General features: G+C 32.2%; 1 protein-coding gene across 5 annotated transcripts in view; it reads right to left on the bottom strand.

Moving 5' to 3' along the window:
- Nucleotides 1-3,570: 3,570 nt before the first annotated feature.
- Nucleotides 3,571-20,785, bottom strand: part of oclna (occludin a) — a 30,728-nt gene continuing 13,513 nt past the window's right edge. For all 5 annotated transcript variants that reach the window (XM_061927388.1, XM_061927391.1, XM_061927390.1 and 2 more), the window contains exons 5-9: nucleotides 19,383-19,513; nucleotides 11,820-11,984; nucleotides 11,565-11,736; nucleotides 4,070-4,111; nucleotides 3,571-4,010 (exon numbers count right to left, since the gene is read on the bottom strand). In XM_061927388.1, the coding sequence (XP_061783372.1) occupies nucleotides 3,912-4,010; nucleotides 4,070-4,111; nucleotides 11,565-11,736; nucleotides 11,820-11,984; nucleotides 19,383-19,513 (609 nt within the window). In that variant the 3' untranslated portion in view covers nucleotides 3,571-3,911. The remainder of the gene's footprint in view (nucleotides 4,011-4,069; nucleotides 4,112-11,564; nucleotides 11,737-11,819; nucleotides 11,985-19,382; nucleotides 19,514-20,785) is intronic.

The following is a 20,785-nucleotide window of genomic DNA, read 5'->3' as shown; positions in this document are numbered from 1 at the left end:
TCTTTTTTCAATCAAATGAACAGTATAATTTGATGTAGGAAAAAAAAATAATTTCACAAAATTTAAACAAAAAAATCAGATACATAAATTATTTCGGAAAAAGAGACACTAATTAATATGGAAGTTGATTTTGGTATTTTTTACAAAAGCTTTTTTAATTCAGAAAAATTCAGTGCAGAAACTTTTGTTGAAGCAACCAATATTTATGCACCATTTTTATTAAAACAATTAATTTACACTAAATTTTTACAAGTGTTTTAACTAACTGCATTTCAACCAATTTCTTTATTCAATCAAATTAACAGTATAGTTTGATGTAGGAAAAAAAATCATTTCACAAAATTTAAACAAAAAAATCAGATTACATAAATTCAGTGTCAAAAAAAGCTTTCGTAATAAAGACACTAATTCATATGGAGGTTAATTTGGGTCTTTTTTTACAAAAGCTTTTGTAATGCAGAAAAATTCCGTACAGAAACTTTTGTTGAAGCAACCAATATTTATGCACTGTTTTTTGTTGTTTTTTTTACACAATTAATCTACACTTAATTTTAAAACATTGTTTTAACTAACTGCATATTTAACCATTTTTTTTATTCAAATTATCAGCATAATTCAGTTGACAAAATTAAAAAAAAAATGTATTTGAATTTTGTGAAATGACTTTTTTTAACATCAAACTATTTTAATAATTTTATTAGTAACATTGTTTTTAAATACAAACAATATTAATCATTAAAGCTGCGAGCCTCGCCCTCCTAACTCCTAACGGGGTTCACGCATGACGTCATGTCACTGAAAGGTTTTATACTTAATTTTTAAACAAAACAAAACATTTTTATTCAATGAAATTCCATATTGGTCAACGATGAACTTAAAAAAATGGAACTGGAAAAGCATCAGTGGACACTTCATTAGGTACACCATCAGCTATTTGCCTTTACGACAATAAAAACCCTTGATAAAATGACAATAATGATAACTGTCAAAGTCAACATTGGAGGTGGTGTCCCTAATCAAGTGTCCACTGCGTGATGCTTTTTTTCTGAAACTCTTCCAGCCTGGGAGGACAAGCAGATGTTGCAGTGTGTGTGTGTAAACAGATGTTATGTGTGTGTGTGTGTGTGTGTGTGTGTGTCTATTCTTGTATTTCTAGCCTTCTTGAGACACGAAGAAGGAAAAGTATCTTCCATATGAGGAGGTGTGAACAAGTGATGACATAAATCAATACCATTGCATCTAATAGACAATGTCTCATTTGCACCCCTGCTGGTGACATCTATCAACATGAGGGTGTAAAAGTGCTCCCCCTCTGGTCAACATATGAAATAACAAGTGTGTGTAAGAAATTGAAATGCGCCCCCTTTGGCCAAAATGTATTTAAAAAAAATAAATAAATATGTATATAAATACTGTAATAACTTGAAGTAAATAATGAAAATTAAAATCCAATTAAAAAAAAAAAAAAAAAAAAAATTATAATAATTAACTAAAAGCTTACCTTTTTTTATATTTGCATAGTATGTATATATTATTAATGTTGTAAATACACATCTTTATATATCTAGAAAGGGTGGTCCTAAAGAGGTAGGCATTTTTCCCAGGTCTCAAGAAGGTAAGAAATACAAGAATGTGTGTGTGTGTGTAACTTCTGACCTTGTAGTGTTGATTGGAGGGAGTAAGTAATATTCATGAGCAGCCTGCTCTGACTTTAAGGGGCGTGTCTTTGGGGGAAGAGCATGTCAATCATCATCCTTGAAGTTATTTCAGGGTCACATGGGCTGCAGGTAGGACAAAAACCACTAGGAGGTCCTCGGTGTCCTATACTGTGGACTGAGGCACAGGAAGTAAACAAAGCAACAACGTATTGTTGTACGGTCAAGTCTTAGCGGGATTACAACCGAGGTCGCCGTCTCACATTAGGATCATCAAGGGGGCGGGGCTATCCCCCTGAAGTTGAAGCAGAGGTCAAGGAGGCTAAATCCTCATGAAAGTATTCATGATAAAAAAGGAATTATCCAGCGTGACTGACAGATGCTGCCACCTGGCTGTGGAGCCATGAGCTGCGGATGAGCTGGCCAAGTTTCCATGGCAACAGGAAAAGTGATGGAGAAGTTTAAAGAGGTGCTCACTTTGTTATGTTTTAAGTGGAAAAAGAAGTGAACCTTCCAAGCTTAAGTTTGGCACGTGAAAAATAGATCAGTGTATTCAAAATAAACAGAAGTTCTAACGATTAATTTCAGGTTGAATATAATTCCAAGTGTTATATTTCAGCTTCTGTTTTATCAAATTAAAATCCGAATTTTTTTTTTTTTTTTTTTCAATTTTAGAAAATTATTTTTTCAAATGTTTTTTTTTTCAAATAAAGTTACATAATTAATTTTGTGTTTTTAATTTCATGCTGTGCCTCACTTGGTTTTATACATCTAATCACATGATAGTGGACCCCCTATTCTGTCAGGAGGCCACGCCCCTCTCAGTTTATGACACGCCCCCACACTCTGAAAACTCAAATATAGAATGAATAAAAGTGAAAAATTTAAATATATATTTTTTTTAAATTCCCAGTGATGTTTACATTCAACCTGAAAAATTGTGTGCACCTATTTTATATTTATTTTAAAATTCAACATCAATACTTTATTTTGTGGGTTTTTTAAAAATACAATTTCTGTAAAAAAATGTTTTACTAGTATTTAAAAAAATTAATAAATATGTATATAAATACTGTAATAACGAAGTAAATAATGAAAATTAAAAACCAATTTAAAAAAAATAAATTATAATAATTAACTAAAAGCTTACCTTTTTTTTTTCAATTTTAGAAAATTATTTTTTCTAATGTTTTTTTTTTTTCCAAATAAAGTTACATAATTAATTTTGTGTTTTTAATTTCATGCTGTGCCTCGCTTGGTTTTATACATCTAATCACATGATAGTGGACCCCCTATTCTGTCAGGAGGCCACGCCCCTCAGTTTATGACACGCCCCCACACTCAATTCGGGCCAAAAGTCCGAATCTGAAAACTCAAATATAGAATGAACAAAAGCGAAAAATTTAAATGTATATATTTTTTAAATTCCCAGTGATATTTACATTCAACCTGAAAAATTGTGTGCACCTATTTTATATTTATTTTAAAATTCAACAGCAATACTTTATTTTGTGGGTTTTTAAAAAATACAATTTCTGTAAAAAAATGTTTACTAGTATTTAAAAAAATAAATAAATATGTATATAAATACTGTAATAACTTGAAGTCAATAATGAAAATTAAAAACCAATTAAAAAAAAAAATTGGTTTTTGGTTCATTGTTTATTTCTTTAAAAAAGTGCAACGTTAAAGGACAAGATATTGTATATTTTTTGTAAAAACATTGCAATAAATTAAAAAAAAAAAAAAAAGACTAGATTTTTTAGTTTGTTTTTCCAAGTACAAAACCTTCATTTTGCTCCACATGTTAACAGTGAAATAATACAACTGCAAACTATTCTTCAGTATTTTCTTCAAATTCCAAATTGTACATCATGACTTTTGAAGTTGTCACACGTGTGATGAATTAAAAAGATAAGTGTTGAGAGGACAATTTATTATTGTTGTCAGACAAATCATGGTAAAGATACACAACCGTGTCATAAAAACCCTCCTAAAATACACACAAAAACAGCTAAGGAACGCTAAAAAAAAAAAAAAAAAGTGTTTTATACATGTTGGTAAAAATGTGCATTAAAAGATTAAAAACATTTAAAAACGGAGCTTATTGGGTTGATATAAGAATAGTTCTTTGTTGCAGGCTAAATATGTACACTGTTTGTTCTGTGTGCCACTGACAGCTGTCATACCATGATGTCATACCATGATGTCATAAGATCACCTGCAGTGACAACAGGTGCGTGTAGTCGGGGCGTCTCAGGCTCGGCGGTCGTAGTCGCTCACCATCTTCTTGATGTGGCTCAGTTTGGCCTTCAAGTATTTGCTGCGTCGCTTCCTGCCGCGATAATCTGCCGACTAACACATCCCAAAAATGTAACTGGCCGCTGACGCACGCTTGTGTCGGCAACACTCACCTTTTTCAAGTCCTTGATCCTGTTGTACTCGTCAAGAGCGTCCTGGTGGAAACCAAAAAGTGTTAAAGCCATAATGTCCAACGTGCAGATTGGCTATTAGGAAGTAATAATGCACTTTATTATAATGCTCCAATGCTGAAGTAGAAGTGAAATGCTGACAGAATGGAAGAATAGTTTGAATGGTTTGAATTTCCAGGAAAAAGGGAACTTAGGAAAGTGTTAGTGTGAATGTCCAGGATGTGTTGATGTTGGAATGCTTTGAATAGCTTGAAAAATGTGTGACCTGTGCAACTTGGCAAAATGTCCCATTCACTTCAATGGGAACTTCCTGGAAATTTGGGAAAGGCGGGATTTTCGTGAAAAAAATGAGCATAAATGTCCTGAATGAGCTGAATTGGTCGGTGTTGGAATTGTTTAAATCCGTCAAGAAATGTCAAAGTAGTAACAGTTTTTTTTATTTAAAAATGGTAATATGGAATTTTTCAAGTTCTTAAACCAACCGACTCAGTGGCCTAGTGGTTAGAGCAGGGGTGCTCATTACGTCGATCGCGAGCTACCGGTCGATCTCGGAGGGTGTGTCAGTCGATCACCAGCCAGGCATTAAAAAAATAGTCCTAAAAATGAGCGATCATAAATCTTCACTATGACGTCACTTTCGTCACTTGATTGACATTCACGGCACCCGAGGGTCTTCTGAGATGACGCTGGCACTTTATAACACTTTATTTCAACAGACTCTGTACCTGTCGTCAAAACTCCAAAGACCGACTGCACAGTTGCGCTACCAAAATAAGAGTCTCAGAAAGCTGGCGTGCACAAGCTAGCAAGCTGCAGAGTTTGCCGACAATGTATTTCTTGTAAAGTGTATACAGAGGAGTACGGAAGCTGGACAAATAAGATGGCAAAAACCAACAACTTTCATGTGGTATTGGACAGAAAGGAGGACTTTTTTTCTCCTCCATTCGAAAATGCAGACGTTATCATCACCACTGTCTGATTCCTATCAATGCAAGTCATCAGAATCAGGTAATACACCAACTTATATTCTTGTCTTCATGAAAGAAAGGAATCTATATGTGTTAAACATGCTTGTATTATCTTTAAACACCTTTAACTTGTTAACAATATTAACTATATGTGTTAAACATGCTTGTATTATCTTTAAACACTTTTACGTTGTTAACAATATTAACTATATGTATTAAACATTCTTGTATTATCATTAAACACCTTTAACTTGTTAACAATATTAACTATATGTGTTAAACATGCTTGTATTATCTTTAAACACCTTTAACTTGTTAACAATATTAACTATATGGGTTAAACATGCTTGCATTATCTTTAAACACCTTTAACTTGTTAACAATATTAACTATATGGGTTAAACATGCTTGCATTATCTTTAAACACCTTTAACTTGTTAACAATATTAACTATATGTATTAAACATACTTGTATTATCATTAAACACCTTTAATTTTTAACAATATTAACTATATGTGTTAAACATGCTTGCATTATCATTAAACACCTTTAACTTGTTAACAAAAAACAATATTTCATAAATAAGTAAATATACATTATATATATGAATGAGGTAGATCCCCACGACTTGATCAATTGAAAAGTAGCTCGCCTGCAGAAAAAGTGTGAGCACCCCTGGGTTAGAGTGTCCGCCCTGAGTTCAAACCCCGGCCGAGTCATACCAAAGACTATAAAAATGGGAGCCGTTACCTCCCTGCTTGGCACTCAGCATCAAGGGTTGGAATTGGGGGTTAAATCACCAAAAATTATTCCCGGGCGCGGGCACCGCTGCTGCTCACTGCTCCCCTCACCTCCCAGGGGGTGGTCAAGGGTGATGGGTCAAATTCGGAGAATTATTTCACACACTTAGTGTGTGTGTGTGTGTGTGACAATCATTGCTACTTTAACTTTTAACTTGTTTTCTCTTTTCTCTCCTGATTAAAAGGAATGTTTTGACATTTGAAATGGGTTGAAAAATGTGAAAGCTAAAAAAGGTTGGAAATAAGGTTAGAAAAAAACAGCAATTCCTGGAAATTTGTTGAACGCGTGAAAAATGTTAGTTTGCATGTCCAGGATGAGTGGAATGTGTTGAAGGTGGAATGGTTGAAAAATGTGGAAATGAGAAAAATTGACAATTGAAAATGTCCCTAAAAACTGGGAATTCGGGAATTTTTTTTATAATTGCTGAAGGAGCGCACATAATTCCTGAACAGGCTGAATATTTTGAAGTTGTAACTGTTTGAATCGGATCAAAAATGTGAGAACTTTGAAAAATGTCCTATTCTTTTCAATGGGAATATCATGAACATTTGGGAATTCCGGGAAAAGACGGAATTTTTGGGAAAATATATATATCTTTTTTTGACCATGTTCTGATTGAGTTGAAATGGTTGGTGTTGGAATTTTTCAAAACGGTTGAGAAATGTTGAAGTAGTAACATTTTTAATTGAGAAATGGTATTACGGAATTCCTGGAATTTCGGGAAAACTGGGAATTTGTCCAGTTCAAAAAAACAACTTTGTTTTTTGTCCTGATTAAGAGGAATGTTTTGACGGTGGAACGCTTGAAAAATGTGGAAGGAGTAGGCGACAGAAAAAAAATGTTTTGGAAATTCTGAATTTTTTTTAACTTTGAAAAATGTCCCATTCTTTTCAAAGGGAATATCATGAAAATTTGGGAATTCCGGGAAAAGAAGGATTTTTTTTGAAAATGGCGGGGGGGAAAAAAATGGCAAAACGGTTGAGGAATGTTTAAGTAGTAACATTTTTAATTGAGAAATGGTATTACGGAATTCCTGGAATTTCGGGAAAACTGGGAATTTGTCCAGTTCAAAAAACAACTTTGTTTTTTGTCCTGATTAAGAGGAATGTTTTGACGGTGGAAAGCTTGTAAAATGTGGAAGGAGTAGGCGACAGAAAAAAAATGTTTTGGAAATTCTGAATTTTTTCGAACTTTGAAAAATGTCCCATTCTTTTCAAAGGGAATATCATGAAAATTTGGGAATTCCGGGAAAAGAAGGATTTTTTTTGAAAATGGCAAAAAAAAAAAAAAAATGGCAAAATGGTTGAGGAATGTTTAAGTAGTAACATTTTTAATTGAAAAATGGTATTACGGAATTCCTGGAATTTTGGGAAAACTGGGAATTTTTGTTTTTTTGTCCTGATTAAGAGGAATGTTTTGACAGTGGAACGCTTGAAAAATGTGGAAGGAGTAGGCCACAGAAAAAAAATGTTTTGGAAATTCTGAATTTTTTCGAACTTTGAAAAATGTCCCATTCTTTTCAAAGGGAATATCATGAAAATTTGGGAATTTCGGGAAAAGAAGGATTTTTTTTGAAAATGGCAAAAAAAAAAAAAAAATGGCAAAACGGTTGAGGAATGTTTAAGTAGTAACATTTTTAATTGAAAAATGGTATTACGGAATTCCTGGAATTTTGGGGAAACTGGGAATTTTTGTTTTTTTGTCCTGATTAAGAGGAATGTTTTGACGGTGGAACGCTTGAAAAATGTGGAAGGAGTAGGCCACAGAAAAAAAAATGTTTTGGAAATTCTGAAATTTTTTGAACTTTGAAAAATGGCCCATTCTTTTCAAAGGGAATATCATGAAAATTTGGGAATTCCGGGAAAAGAAGGATTTTTTTTGAAAATGGCAAAAAAAAAAAAAATGGCAAAACGGTTGAGGAATGTTTAAGTAGTAACATTTTTAATTGAGAAATGGTATTACGGAATTCCTGGAATTTTGGGAAAACTGGGAATTTTTGTTTTTTGTCCTGATTAAGAGGAATGTTTTGACGGTGGAACGCTTGAAAAATGTGGAAGGAGTAGGCAACAGAAAAAAAATGTTTTGGAAATTCTGAATTTTTTTTAACTTTGAAAAATGTCCCATTCTTTTCAAAGGGGATATCATGAAAATTTGGGAATTCCGGGAAAAGAAGGATTTTTTTTGAAAATGGCAAAAAAAAAAAAAAAATGGCAAAACGGTTGAGGAATGTTTAAGTAGTAACATTTTTAATTGAGAAATGGTATTACGGAATTCCTGGAATTTCGGGAAAACTGGGAATTTGTCCAGTTCAAAAAACAACTTTGTTTTTTGTCCTGATTAAGAGGAATGTTTTGACGGTGGAACGCTTGAAAAATGTGGAAGGAGTAGGCGACAGAAAAAAAATGTTTTGGAAATTCTGAATTTTTTCGAACTTTGAAAAATGTCCCATTCTTTTCAAAGGGAATATCATGAAAATTTGGGAATTTCGGGAAAAGAAGGATTTTTTTTGAAAATGGCAAAAAAAAAAAAAAATGGCAAAACGGTTGAGGAATGTTTAAGTAGTAACATTTTTAATTGAAAAATGGTATTACGGAATTCCTGGAATTTTGGGGAAACTGGGAATTTTTGTTTTTTTGTCCTGATTAAGAGGAATGTTTTGACGGTGGAACGCTTGAAAAATGTGGAAGGAGTAGGCGACAGAAAAAAAAATGTTTTGGAAATTCTGAAATTTTTTGAACTTTGAAAAATGGCCCATTCTTTTCAAAGGGAATATCATGAAAATTTGGGAATTCCGGGAAAAGAAGGATTTTTTTTGAAAATGGCAAAAAAAAAAAAAATGGCAAAACGGTTGAGGAATGTTTAAGTAGTAACATTTTTAATTGAGAAATGGTATTACGGAATTCCTGGAATTTCGGGAAAACTGGGAATTTGTCCAGTTCAAAAAACAACTTTGTTTTTTGTCCTGATTAAGAGGAATGTTTTGACGGTGGAACGCTTGAAAAATGTGGAAGGAGTAGGCGACAGAAAAAAAATGTTTTGGAAATTCTGAATTTTTTCGAACTTTGAAAAATGTCCCATTCTTTTCAAAGGGAATATCATGAAAATTTGGGAATTCCGGGAAAAGAAGGATTTTTTTTGAAAATGGCAAAAAAAATAAAAAATGGCAAAACGGTTGAGGAATGTTTAAGTAGTAACATTTTTAATTGAAAAATGGTATTACGGAATTCCTGGAATTTTGGGAAAACTGGGAATTTTTGTTTTTTTGTCCTGATTAAGAGGAATGTTTTGACGGTGGAACGCTTGAAAAATGTGGAAGGAGTAGGCGACAGAAAAAAAATGTTTTGGAAATTCTGAATTTTTTTTTAACTTTGAAAAATGTCCCATTCTTTTCAAAGGGGATATCATGAAAATTTGGGAATTCCGGGAAAAGAAGGATTTTTTTTTAAAATGGCAAAAAAAAAAAAAAATGGCAAAACGGTTGAGGAATGTTTAAGTAGTGACATTTTTAATTGAGAAATGGTATTACGGAATTCCTGGAATTTCGGGAAAACTGGGAATTTGTCCAGTTCAAAAAACAACATTGTTTTTTGTCCTGATTAAGAGGAATGTTTTGACGGTGGAACGCTTGAAAAATGTGTAAGGAGTAGGCAACAGAAAAAAAATGTTTTGGAAATTCTGAATTTTTTTTAACTTTGAAAAATGTCCCATTCTTTTCAAAGGGGATATCATGAAAATTTGGGAATTCCGGGAAAAGAAGGATTTTTTTTGAAAATGGCAAAAAAAATAAAAAATGGCAAAACGGTTGAGGAATGTTTAAATAGTAACATTTTTAATTGAGAAATGGTATTACGGAATTCCTGGAATTTTGGGAAAACTGGGAATTTTTGTTTTTTTGTCCTGGTTAAGAGGAATGTTTTGACGGTGGAACACTTGAAAAATGTGGAAGGAGTAGGCGACAGAAAAAAAATGTTTTGGAAATTCTGAATTTTTTCGAACTTTGAAAAATGTCCCATTCTTTTCAAAGGGAATATCATGAAAATTTGGGAATTCCGGGAAAAGAAGGATTTTTTTTGAAAATGGCAAAAAAAAAAAAAAAAAATGGCAAAACGGTTGAGGAATGTTTAAGTAGTAACATTTTTAATTGAGAAATGGTATTACGGAATTCCTGGAATTTCGGGAAAACTGGGAATTTGTCCAGTTCAAAAAACAACTTTGTTTTTTGTCCTGATTAAGAGGAATGTTTTGACGGTGGAACGCTTGAAAAATGTGGAAGGAGTAGGCGACAGAAAAAAAATGTTTTGGAAATTCTGAATTTTTTCGAACTTTGAAAAATGTCCCATTCATTTCAAAGGGAATATCATGAAAATTTGGGAATTCCGGGAAAAGAAGGATTTTTTTTGAAAATGGCAAAAAAAAAAAAAAATGGCAAAACGGTTGAGGAATGTTTAAGTAGTAACATTTTTAATTGAAAAATGGTATTACGGAATTCCTGGAATTTTGGGAAAACTGGGAATTTTTGTTTTTTTGTCCTGATTAAGAGGAATGTTTTGACGGTGGAACACTTGAAAAATGTGGAAGGAGTAGGCGACAGAAAAAAAATGTTTTGGAAATTCTGAATTTTTTCGAACTTTGAAAAATGTCCCATTCTTTTCAAAGGGAATATCATGAAAATTTGGGAATTCCGGGAAAAGAAGGATTTTTTTTGAAAATGGCAAAAAAAAATAAACGGCAAAACGGTTGAGGAATGTTTAAGTAGTAACATTTTTAATTGAAAAATGGTATTACAGAATTCCTGGAATTTTGGGAAAACTGGGAATTTTTGTTTTTTTGTCCTGATTAAGAGGAATGTTTTGACGGTGGAACGCTTGAAAAATGTGGAAGGAGTAGGCGACAGAAAAAAAATGTTGGACATAGTTGAAAGTGTCCACAGGGGGGCAGTGTGTGATAAAAGGAGTTGGACATAGTTGAAAGTGTCCACATGGGGGCAGTGTGTGATAAAAGGAGTTGGACATAGTTGAAAGTGTCCACAGGGGGGGCAGTGTGTGATAAAAGGAGTTGGACATAGTTGAAAGTGTCCACAGGGGGGCAGTGTGTGATAAAAGGAGTTGGACATAGTTGAAAGTGTCCACAGGGGGGCAGTGTGTGATAAAAGGAGTTGGACATAGTTGAAAGTGTCCACAGGGGGGCAGTGAGTGATAAAAGGAGTTGGACATAGTTGAAAGTGTCCACAGGGGGGCAGTGTGTGATAAAAGGAGTTGGACATAGTTGAAAGTGTCCACAGGGGGCCAGTGTGTGATAAAAGGAGTTGGACATAGTTGAAAGTGTCCACAGGGGGGCAGTGTGTGATAAAAGGAGTTGGACATAGTTGAAAGTGTCCACATGGGGGCAGTGTGTGACAAAAGGAGTTGGACATAGTTGAAAGTGTCCACAGGGGGGCAGTGTGTGATAAAAGGAGTTAGACATAGTTGAAAGTGTCCACAGGGGGGCAGTGTGTGATAAAAGGAGTTAGACATAGTTGAAAGTGTCCACAGGGGGGCAGTGTGTGATAAAAGGAGTTGGACATAGTTGAAAGTGTCCACAGGGGGGCAGTGTGTGATAAAAGGAGTTGGACATAGTTGAAAGTGTTCACATGGGGGCAGTGTGTGATAAAAGGAGTTGGACATAGTTGAAAGTGTCCACAAGGGGGCAGTGTGTGATAAGAACTGACCAGGTACTGGGGGCTGCCCTCGGGCAGGTCGTACAGTTCTCGGTCCACGTCAGACAGCCTCTTGTTGATGGCGTCCAGCTCCGCCTGCAGGTCCTTGTACTCCTGGTGGTCGCGGTCGAACTCGCGCTTGTAGTCGTTACGCTGCGGCTCGTTGGCGATGGCGGGGAACTCACTGCAGGAGGAGGAGGAGGAGGTCATGACCCCTGGTGACCAGGAAGAGGTCGGCGCCCAAAACACGCAGGTAGGCGTGCTCACCTGTAGAAGTCGTTGTCGTCGTCGTCCAGCTCGTCTCCTGAGGAGGCGTAGTCGGCGTCGGGGTCACGACCCGGGCGCCGCCTGTTGGTTCTGCCGGCCGAGCTGGGAACCTCGGAGTTGGCGCCGTAAGGAGCGTTGTTAAGAGGTCGCTCGTCCTCCACGGGTCTGACACACACACATTACACACACACACACATTACACACACACATTACACAACATGACACATGCGAAACTTGACTGTTTGGTTGGTTTGTGAATGAATGAGTCATGACATCATCACGAGGACAAAAGTATCGGGACACCTCCAGGAAGCGAAAGTGTGCTTCCTGTCTGAGGGTGTGGAGATGTCCACGTTGACAGTGGAAGACCTCACATGTGGAATATTTATAAATGATGGTAACATAGAAATGTTTAAGGCTGAAACGACGCGTCGACGTAGTCGACGTCATCGGTTACGTAAATACGTCGACGCCGTTTTTGTGCGTCGGCGCGTCGCATATTTACGTCACACTACTTTACTGTCATGGCGGAGCGCAAAGCAGACGATGCGAGCGAGGGGAAAAAAGCACGCCAAAAGTCGTCAAAAGTGTGGGAGCATTTCAATAAACGGCCTAATAATGTTGTTGTATGCACACTGTGTCGAGCGGAAATGGCCTATCATAGCAGCACAACGGCTATGAACGAACATTTGAAAAGAAAACCCCCGACAGCGTTCTTGCCATCACCATCAACAAGTCAATCGTCCGCGTGCGTATACGTTGTCATCATTACACAAAAACATGAATGTGTCATTTGTATCTGCGTTGTAAATTCATAAACTAAAGCACCGTTTCGCTCTGAGAGGCGCGTTTGGCGTGCCTGTTCAGTGTTTACAAAGACGCGCTCCTCTTTAACGCTGTGGAGAGGCGGCGGCGGCGGCGGCGAGCGAGCGGCGAGGCGGGGCGCGCCGGGAGCGACGCCGCAATCGTGCCCAGGTGTGCGATCCGCGCAGTTGGAAGAGAAAAGACTTTGTGTAAAATTAAAAGATTGTAAACCTGGCAAAGCCGTCTGGCGTTCAGTCTGTCGGTCCTGAAAGAACCCCACGGCACAAGACGTGTCACAAACGCTAACGTTAATTAGTTGTGCAAATACCTTTTACAACATTAACAGTTACATATACTATGTACAAACCAACAATTAACTTTCACTTTAATCATACTATCATTGTTGTGTTATTAAGCAAAATAAGCAATACTTTTACTTTTGTTGAAATGTTTACACTGTACACTTTTTTGTATTGGATGTTTAGCTTTATTTTTGCACATTTTAGCAAATAAGCAATACTTTTACTTTTGTTGAAATGTTTACGCTTGTTACAGAATATTTCCGTTTTGCACTTTTTTGTATTGGATGTTTATCTTTATTTTTGCACATTTTAAAGCAAAATAAGCAATACTTTTACTTTTGAAATGCTTATACTATTCCAGAATATTAAGATTTGCACTGCATGTTTACTTTTATATTTGCACATTAAAAAGCAAATAAGCTACTTTTAATTTTGTTAAATGTTAAAAGTTTTAAATGTTTACATTGTTACAGAATATTTTGTCATGTTGTTGTCAATGTTGACTGAGTGGCCATACTTTTTTTTTTGTAAATAAAAGCCATGCCTTTTGAAAAAACTGGCCTACATTTATTTTTTCCTCTTCATTTTAAATAAAAAAAAAAATCGGTAAAAGGAAAAATAATCTATAGATTAATCGAAAAAAATAATCTATAGATTAACCGATTAATCGAAAAAATAATCTATAGGTTAATCGATAGAAAAATAATCGTTAGCTGCAGCCCTAGAAATGTTTTTATACATAAATGTCCATTTCTGAAAGTAAAACCTTCATTTTCTAATTGGCTTCATGGTTTCAAATGATCAATTCAATCCAGGAAAATGGTTCAAAGTACAAAAGCCTTTAAATTGATATCGTTATTGCAAGTGATAATTTTTTTTGGTCTTTAAATTTTATATTTCATCATATTTATTATTTTTAATATTTTTAATATTATTTATATATTATTATTTGTATTTACTTTTATTTTAATACCTTGACAAGTTTTGTTGGTCATAATTTGCTCAACCTGATTTAAATCACTTACAATTTTTGCGATAACGATATCAATTTAAAGGCTTTTGTACTTTTAAGTGGTTTAAATTTGCCCTTTTTTTTGTCTTTTTGAATTTTGTATTTTATCATTTTGTTTATTATTATTATTTTGAATACTCTATTTGTATTTGCTTGTATTTTCTTTCCTTGACATGTTTTGTTAAAGTCATAATTTGCTCAACCTGATGGATGTGTAAAATTGCTGACTGTTGCAAAAAAATAATTAAAATGGCTCATTTAAATCACTTAAAATTTTTGCAACAACGATATCAAATTAAAGGCTTTTGTCCTTTTAAGTGATTTAAATTTGCCCTTTTTTTTGTCTTTTAGAATTTTGTATTTTATCATATTGTATATTACTATTTTGAAGACTCTATTTGTACTTGCTTGTATTTTCTTTCCTCGACATGTTTTGTTAAAGTCATAATTTGCCCAACCTGATGGATGTGTAAAATTGCTGACTGTTGCAAAAAAATAAATAAAAATGGCTCATTTAAATCACTTAAAATTTTTGTAATAACAATATCAATTTAAAGGCCTTTGTACTTTTAAGTGTTTTAAATTAGCCCTTTTTTTGGTCTTTTTGAATTTTATATTTTATCATTTTGTTTATTATTATTTTTAATACTCTTTTTGTATCTGCTTTTCTTTTCTTTCCTTGACATGTTTTGTTAGTTGTTTTTTTTTAATGCAGTAACAATATCAGTTTAAAGGCTTTTGTACTTTTAAGTGATTTAAATTAGCCCTTTTTTTGGTCTTTTTGAATTGTATATTTTATGATATTGTTTATTATTATTTTGAATACTCTATTTGTACTTGCTTGTATTTTCTTTCCTCGACATGTTTTGTTAAAGTCATAATTTGCTCAACCTGATGGATGTGTAAAATTGCTGACTGTTGCAAAAAAATAATTAAAATGGCTCATTTAAATCACTTAAAATTTTTGCAACAACGATATCAAATTAAAGGCTTTTGTCCTTTTAAGTGATTTAAATTTGCCCTTTTTTTTGTCTTTTAGAATTTTGTATTTTATCATATTGTATATTACTATTTTGAAGACTCTATTTGTACTTGCTTGTATTTTCTTTCCTCGACATGTTTTGTTAAAGTCATAATTTGCTCAACCTGATGGATGTGTAAAATTGCTGACTGTTGCAAAAAAATAATTAAAATGGCTCATTTAAATCACTTAAAATTTTTGCAACAACGATATCAAATTAAAGGCTTTTGTCCTTTTAAGTGATTTAAATTTGCCCTTTTTTTTGTCTTTTAGAATTTTGTATTTTATCATATTGTATATTACTATTTTGAAGACTCTATTTGTACTTGCTTGTATTTTCTTTCCTCGACATGTTTTGTTAAAGTCATAATTTGCCCAACCTGATGGATGTGTAAAATTGCTGACTGTTGCAAAAAAATAAATAAAAATGGCTCATTTAAATCACTTAAAATTTTTGTAATAACGATATCAGTTTAAAGGCTTTTGTACTTTTAAGTGATTTAAATTAGCCCTTTTTTTGGTCTTTTTGAATTGTATATTTTATGATATTGTTTATTATTATTTTGAATACTCTATTTGTATTTGCTTGTATTTTCTTTACATGTTTTGTTAAAGTCATAATTTGCTCAACCTGATGGATGTGTAAAATTGCTGACTGTTGCAAAAAAATAAATAAAAATGGCTCATTTAAATCACTTAAAATTTTTGTAATAACGATATCAGTTTAAAGGCTTTTGTACTTTTAAGTGATTTAAATTAGCCCATTTTTTTTGTCTTTTTGAATTGTACATTTTATCATTTTGTTTATCATCATTGTTTATTATTATTTTGAATACTCTATTTGTATTTGCTTGTATTTTCTTTCCTCGACATGTTTTGTTAAAGTCATAATTTGCTCAACCTGATGGATGTGTAAAATTGCTGACTGTTGCAAAAAAATAAATAAAAAAATGGCTCATTTAAATCACTTAAAATTTTTGTAATAATATCAAATTAAAGGCCTTTGTACTTTTAAGTGATTTAAATTAGCCCTTTTTTTGGTCTTTTAGAATTTTATATTTTATAATTTTGTTTATTATTATTATTTTTAATACTCTTTTTGTATCTGCTTTTATTTTCTTTCCTTGACATGTTTTGTTAGTTGTTTTTTTTAATGCAGTAACAATATCAGTTTAAAGGCTTTTGTACTTTTAAGTGATTTAAATTAGCCCTTTTTTTGGTCTTTTTGAATTGTATATTTTATCATTTTGTTTATTATTATTTTTAATACTCTTTTTGTATCTGCTTTTATTTTCTTTCCTTGACATGTTTTGTTAGTTGTTTTTTTTAATGCAGTAACAATATCAGTTTAAAGGCTTTTTTACTTTTAAGTGATTTAAATTAGCCCTTTTTTTGGTCTTTTTGAATTGTATATTTTATGATATTGTTTATTATTATTTTGAATACTCTATTTGTACTTGCTTGTATTTTCTTTCCTCGACATGTTTTGTTAAAGTCATAATTTGCACAACCTGATGGATGTGTAAAATTGCTGACTGTTGCAAAAAAATAAATAAAAATGGCTCATTTAAATCACTTAAAATTTTTGTAATAACGATATCAGTTTAAAGGCTTTTGTACTTTTAAGTGATTTAAATTAGCCCTTTTTTTGGTCTTTTTGAATTGTATATTTTATGATATTGTTTATTATTATTTTGAATACTCTATTTGTATTTGCTTGTATTTTCTTTACATGTTTTGTTAAAGTCATAATTTGCTCAACCTGATGGATGTGTAAAATTGCTGACTGTTGCAAAAAAATAAATAAAAATGGCTCATTTAAATCACTTAAAATTTTTGTAATAACGATATCAGTTTAAAGGCTTTTGTACTTTTAAGTGATTTAAATTAGCCCATTTTTTTTGTCTTTTTGAATTGTACATTTTATCATTTTGTTTATCATCATTGTTTATTATTATTTTGAATACTCTATTTGTATTTGCTTGTATTTTCTTTCCTCGACATGTTTTGTTAAAGTCATAATTTGCTCAACCTGATGGATGTGTAAAATTGCTGACTGTTGCAAAAAATAAATAAAAAAATGGCTCATTTAAATCACTTAAAATTTTTGTAATAATATCAAATTAAAGGCCTTTGTACTTTTAAGTGATTTAAATTAGCCCTTTTTTTGGTCTTTTAGAATTTTATATTTTATAATTTTGTTTATTATTATTATTTTTAATACTCTTTTTGTATCTGCTTTTATTTTCTTTCCTTGACATGTTTTGTTAGTTGTTTTTTTTAATGCAGTAACAATATCAGTTTAAAGGCTTTTGTACTTTTAAGTGATTTAAATTAGCCCTTTTTTTGGTCTTTTTGAATTGTATATTTTATGATATTGTTTATTATTATTTTGAATACTCTATTTGTACTTGCTTGTATTTTCTTTCCTCGACATGTTTTGTTAAAGTCATAATTTGCACAACCTGATGGATGTGTAAAATTGCTGACTGTTGCAAAAAAATAAATAAAAATGGCTCATTTAAATCACTTCAAATTTTTGTAATAACAATATCAGTTTAAAGGCTTTTGTACTTTTAAGTGATTTAAATTAGCCCTTTTTTTGGTCTTTTTGAATTTTATATTTTATGATATTGTTTATTATTATTTTGAATACTCTATTTATACTTGCTTGTATTTTCTTTCCTCGACATGTTTTGTTAGTCATAATTTGCCCAACCTGATGGATGTGTAAAATTGCTGACTATGTTGCAAAAAAAAAATTATTTTTTTAAATCACTTAAAATGTTTGCAAGAACAATATCAATTTAAAGGCCTTTGTACTTTTAAGTGATTTAAATTAGCCCTTTTTTTGGTCTTTTTGAATTTTATATTTTATCATTTTGTTTATCATCATTGTTTATTATTATTTTGAATACTCTATTTGTATTTGCTTTTATTTTCTTTCCTCGACATGTTTTGTTAGTCATAATTTGCTCAACCTGATGGATGTGTAAAATTGCTGACTCTTGCAAAAAAATAATTAAAATGGCTCATTTAAATCACTTAAAATTTTTGCAATAACGATATCAATTTAAAGGCTTTTGTACTTTTAAGTGATTTAAATTAGCCCTTTTTTTGGTCTTTTTGAATTTTATATTTTATCATTTTGTGTATTATTATTTTTAATACTCTTTTTGTATCTGCTTTTATTTTCTTTCCTTGACATGTTTTGTTAGGTTTTTTTTTTAATGCAGTAACAATATCAGTTTAAAGGCTTTTTTACTTTTAAGTGATTTAAATTAACCCATTTTTTTGGTCTTTTTGAATTGTATATTTTATCATTTTGTTTATCATTATTTTGAATACTCTATTTGAATTTTCTTGTATTTTCTTTCCTCGACATGTTTTGTTAAAGTCATAATTTGCCCAACCTGATGGATGTGTAAAATTGCTGACTATGTTGCAAAAAAAAATTAATTTTTTTAAATCACTTAAAATGTTTGCAAGAACAATATCAATTTAAAGGCCTTTGTACTTTTAAGTGATTTAAATTAGCCCTTTTTTTGGTCTTTTTGAATTTTATATTTGATCATTTTGTTTATTATTATTTTTAATACTCTATTTGTATCGGCTTTTATTTTCTTTCCTTGACATGTTTTGTTAGTTTTTTTGTTTTTTTTAATGCAGTAACGATATCAATTTAAAAGGGTTTTGTACTTTTAAGTCATTTAAATTAGCCCATTTTTTTGGTCTTTTTGAATTGTATATTTTATCATTTTGTTTATCATTATTTTGAATACTCTATTTGAATTTGCTTGTATTTTCTTTCCTCGACATGTTTTGTTAAAGTCATAATTTGCCCAACCTGATGGATGTGTAAAATTGCTGACTGTTGCAAAAAAATAAATAAAAATGGCTCATTTAAATCACTTAAAATTTTTGTAATAACAATATCAATTTAAAGGCCTTTGTACTTTTAAGTGATTTAAATTAGCCCTTTTTTTGGTCTTTTTGAATTTGATATTTTATCATTTTGTTTATTATTATTTTTAATACTCTTTTTGTATCTGCTTTTATTTTCTTTCCTTGACATGTTTTGTTAGGTTTTGTTTTTTTTAATGCAGTAACAATATCAATTTAAAAGGGTTTTGTACTTTTAAGTCATTTAAATTAGCCCTTTTTTTGGTCTTTTTGAATTGTATATTTTATGATATTGTTTATTATTATTTTGAATACTCTATTTGTATTTGCTTGTATTTTCTTTCCTTGACATGATTTGTTAAAGTCATAATTTGCCCAACCTGATGGATGTGTAAAGTTGTTGACTATAATGCCAAAACATTGTTTTTATAAAAATAAATGTATAAAAGGTGTTTCCTCTCTTCGGACAACAAGGACTATGTTCTTCCGTAAGCAAGCGTGTGAAAGGTGGAGGTACTGACGGGGGCGTGTAGTTGTAGTGAGGCTTGCTGTAGTTGGTGCTCTCGTCGTCCAGGTGGTTCCTGGAGCTTCTCATGTTCTCGGGGTAGTCGGACATGGGCAGCTCCTGAGGCGGGACGGACACGTTGTTGACCTGCAAAGAAGAAAAAGATTTGTTAAAGGCATAGTCAGACAAGTTGGGAGGATATTAGGATATTTCTCACATGACAAGTACTGACTGGAGAACATAGCTGGAGTTCTTCAAATGATATTATTGGAAAACCGCACTTGAAAAAAGTCACGGTTAGGGCTGGGTACTTTTCTCATGTCAACTGATGTGGTGTCGCCACACCGGTACTCAATAGTGCACTTTTCAGGTCTTTCTGTGTCCATTATAAATTCAATTGTTTAATATTAAAATATTTATTTATGTAACAAATAAAACGAGCTGATTACGATAACTGTGCTGTCAGGTTGTTGTACCTTTTTTTTCTAACTATATTTCTCAGTCCAAACCAAATTCTGGTTTTCCTGGAAATTCAAACTCTTCAACATTCAAACTATTCTTACATTCATACTACATTCTGTCGGCATTTCACTTTAACATTCACACACAATTCCTTCTAGTTCCAAAAGTCATTCCCCAATCTAAACTTCTTTAATGTGTTTTCATAGAAGAAGAAGAAGAAAAAAAAGAAGAAAAAGAAAAAGAAAGAAAAAAAGAAAAAGAAAGAAAAAAGGAAAAAGAAAGAAAAAAAAAGAAAAAGAAAGAAAAAAAAGAAAAAGAAAAAGAAAAAGAAAAAGAAAAAGAAAAAGAAAAAGAAAAAGAAAAAAAAAGAAAAAAAGAAAAAGAAAGAAAAAACAAAAAGAAAGAAAAAAAGAAAAAAAAAGAAAAAAAAGAAAAAGAAAAGAAAAAAAAGAAAAAAAGAAAAAAAAGAAAAAAGAAAAAAAAGAAAAAGAAAGAAAAAAAAGAAAAAGAAGGAAAAAAGAAGGAAAAAAAAGAAAAAGAAAGAAGAAAGAAGAAAAAGAAAGAAAAAGAAAAAGAAAAAGAAAAAGAAGAAGAAAGAAGAAAGAAGAAGGCTGCAATGTTGCCGTTGTGGTATGACGTGCGAGCTCAGTCTTGTCAGATCATGTGATCTGAATCAAAACAACACAACATGAGCGTGCACTTTCACAACATGTTTTCACCTTGCCAGCGAGTGTATAATGATGTGAGTGACTCACACACACACACACACACTTACACACACACACACACACACACACTCACACTGAGAGTGACCCACACATAAAGGCAGGAATGTGAGAGGACTTTTGGTTGTCAGCATCCAACTGAAACTGTACCACAAGATGGTGACACACCTTGAAACCAAACGTACGTACACACACACACACACACACACACACACACACACACTAACCCTAC

This window comes from Nerophis lumbriciformis, linkage group LG32, assembly GCF_033978685.3.
Source record: "Nerophis lumbriciformis linkage group LG32, RoL_Nlum_v2.1, whole genome shotgun sequence".
NCBI classification, from domain to species: Eukaryota; Metazoa; Chordata; class Actinopteri; order Syngnathiformes; family Syngnathidae; genus Nerophis; species Nerophis lumbriciformis.
The sequence above is the reverse complement of the archived record's forward strand: the minus strand, read 5'-3'. Positions and strand labels throughout refer to the sequence as shown.